The 2,500-nt window shown below is 46.3% G+C and overlaps 1 protein-coding gene across 1 annotated transcript in view; it reads left to right on the forward strand.

The window, feature by feature from the left end:
- Positions 1 to 1,028: 1,028 nt before the first annotated feature.
- The window catches only part of LOC307270929 (diacylglycerol kinase delta-like), a gene marked incomplete at both ends in the record, with an annotated part of 18,311 nt that continues 16,839 nt past the window's right edge, over positions 1,029 to 2,500 (forward strand). The window contains 4 exons of the mRNA XM_080054817.1: positions 1,029 to 1,141; positions 1,276 to 1,286; positions 1,348 to 1,409; positions 1,867 to 2,029. Of these exons, the coding sequence (XP_079910943.1) occupies positions 1,029 to 1,141; positions 1,276 to 1,286; positions 1,348 to 1,409; positions 1,867 to 2,029 (349 nt within the window). The remainder of the gene's footprint in view (positions 1,142 to 1,275; positions 1,287 to 1,347; positions 1,410 to 1,866; positions 2,030 to 2,500) is intronic.

Here is a 2,500-nt window from a genome sequence, read left to right on the forward strand (position 1 = left end):
CCCAGTGGGCGTCAGTGGTGAAGTGTGTAGGGCGGTTTGGTCGTACACTGGGTTACAGGGTCGCTGGTTGGATCCCCCGTCTCCCCGCCACATGTCCAAGTGTCCCTGTGTGTGTGTGTGTGTGTGTGTGTGTGTGTGTGTGTGTGTCTGGGCAAAGAGACACTGAACCCTAAATGTCTCCTGATAGTTCAGAGAGCGCCCTGCGTGGTAGCTACTGCTATCGGTGTATGAGTGTGTATGAATGGGTGAATGTGGTAAGAAATGTAAAGCGCTTTGGGGCTGAGAAAATCGGCTAGAAAGCGCTTTATGAATCATGTCCATTTACCATTTACCTTATTATTTGTTAGGCGAGATGTAGCCTACACTGTCACACAAGTTACAATATTTCACAGTCGTTACATTTCTTTTTGCGACAATGGAACAAGAATTTTAGCATTTTAACAATTTACATTTTTTATATTTGTATAAACCCCATCCAACCCTCTGTCTCTCTCTCTCTCTCTCTCTCTCTCTCTCTCTCTCTCTCTCTCTCTCTCTCTCTCTCTGTCTCTGTCTCTCTCTGTCTCTCTCTCTCTCTCTCTGGCTGTCTCTCTCTCTCTCTCTCTGTCTCTCTCTGTCTCTCAAATTCAAATTCAAATTATTGGCTTTATTGGCATGACAGTTTTTTAAAAAACAATATTGCCAAAGCAAACATCAGATAACAAATAATTCGAACAAATATTCAGACAATACACAATGTGTCAAAATAAAACAATATACAATATGAACGATATATACATCTGTATGAATATTATATTGTGTGTGTGTGTGTGCGTGCGTGCGTGCGTGCGTGCGTGTGTGAGTGAGACCTGGTGTATTATGTCCTAATTTTGTGGCAAGCCGAAATAAACTGTCCTGCAAGGACGGAGCTCTCTTTATGCTCTCCCATAACTAATCTAAATTGCTCTTCAGGGGAGCTTCTAAAATTTTGGTGTATTTGGCCGAATCTGTTAAAATATATTTCTCTAACATTTTTAAATTTGGGGCAGTGCAGGAGGAAGTGCTGCTCTGTCTCGACAGCAGCTTCTCCACACTGCTGGCACAGCCGCTGCTCTTTGGGCAGCCATGTTTTCTTATACCTGCCTGTCTCGATGGCCAGGCTGTGAGCGCTCAGTCTGTACTTTGTCAACATCACTCTGTGTCTAATATCAGTCACTGTGGTCAGGTAGGGGGCCACAGTGTACTGTCTGTTTAGGGCCAGATAACACTGCATTTTGCTCTGTGTTTGTGTTTTAGTGTTCCAATGGGTGAGGTAGGTTTGTTTCTGATGTGTTATAATTTGGTTGAGTCTAATTGATATGTTCTCAGGCTGGTCCTGAGGCAGAGCAGAGGGGGAACCTGTCTGTGGACAGAGCCTCAGGACCAGCTGAGTGAGGGGACTCCTGTTCATCTCTTGGCTTTGCAGGGCTTTGTGCTGGAAGGAGTGGGGGTCACTTTGTTTTAGGTGTAGCCAATATTTAATTGATCTTTTTTGGATTTTTAGTAGTAGTGGATATTGGCCTAATTCAGCTCTGCAGGCATTGTTGGTGGTTGTCCTGTGTACCTGCAGAATGCTTTTACAAAATTCGGTGTTTGCAATTTCAATTGGATGTTTTTCCCATTGGTCAAAAAGTTGGTTTGTTTGTGGGCCCCACACTTCACTTCCATAGAGCAGGATGGGTTCAATAATTGCTTGGAGTAGTTTGAGCCAAATTAGAATTGGAATCTGAATGTAAATTTGTCTTTTGATTGCATAAAAAGCCCTGCGTGCTTTCTCTCTCAGTTCATTGACTCTCTCTCTCTGTACAGGCTTGGTGTATTAACATGTGTATTATATATTATATTCAGGTTTCTGGAAGGCCTCGTCGCCCCCCTCCTGCTCCTCCCCCCTGCTGGTCTTCGTGAACTCTAAGTCAGGAGACAACCAGGGCGTGAAGTTCCTGCGCCGCTTCAAACAGCTGCTCAACCCGGCGCAGGTGTTTGACCTCATGAACGGAGGACCCCACCTGGGGTAAGAACCAGAACACACACACACACACACCTGGGGTAAGAACCAGAACACACACACACACACACCTGGGGTAAGAACCAGAACACACACACACACCTGGGGTAAGAACCAGAACACACATACACACACACCTGGGGTTAGAACTAGAACACACACACACACCTGGGGTAAGAACCGGAACACACATACACACACACACACACACACACACACCACACACACACACATACACACAGACAGACACACACAGAGACAAACAGACAGACACACAGGTTCCCTGCCAGGCAGATCTGTTGGTGGCCAGGTTTTCAAGCTGAGTGAGGGGGATGTTCGCTCGCTTTAGGATGTCCCTGGTGTAGTCAGTAAAGCGCCGCTTCTGCCCTCCAGCGGAGCGCTTTGCGCCCAGTAGTTGGCTGTAGAGGACTTGGCGGGGCAGGCGGTGTTCAGGCATTCGTATGGTGTGCCCTATCC

Source organism: Ammodytes marinus (genome assembly GCF_949987685.1).
Source record: "Ammodytes marinus genome assembly, contig: scaffold_462, whole genome shotgun sequence".
In the NCBI taxonomy this organism is placed as follows: domain Eukaryota; kingdom Metazoa; phylum Chordata; class Actinopteri; order Uranoscopiformes; family Ammodytidae; genus Ammodytes; species Ammodytes marinus.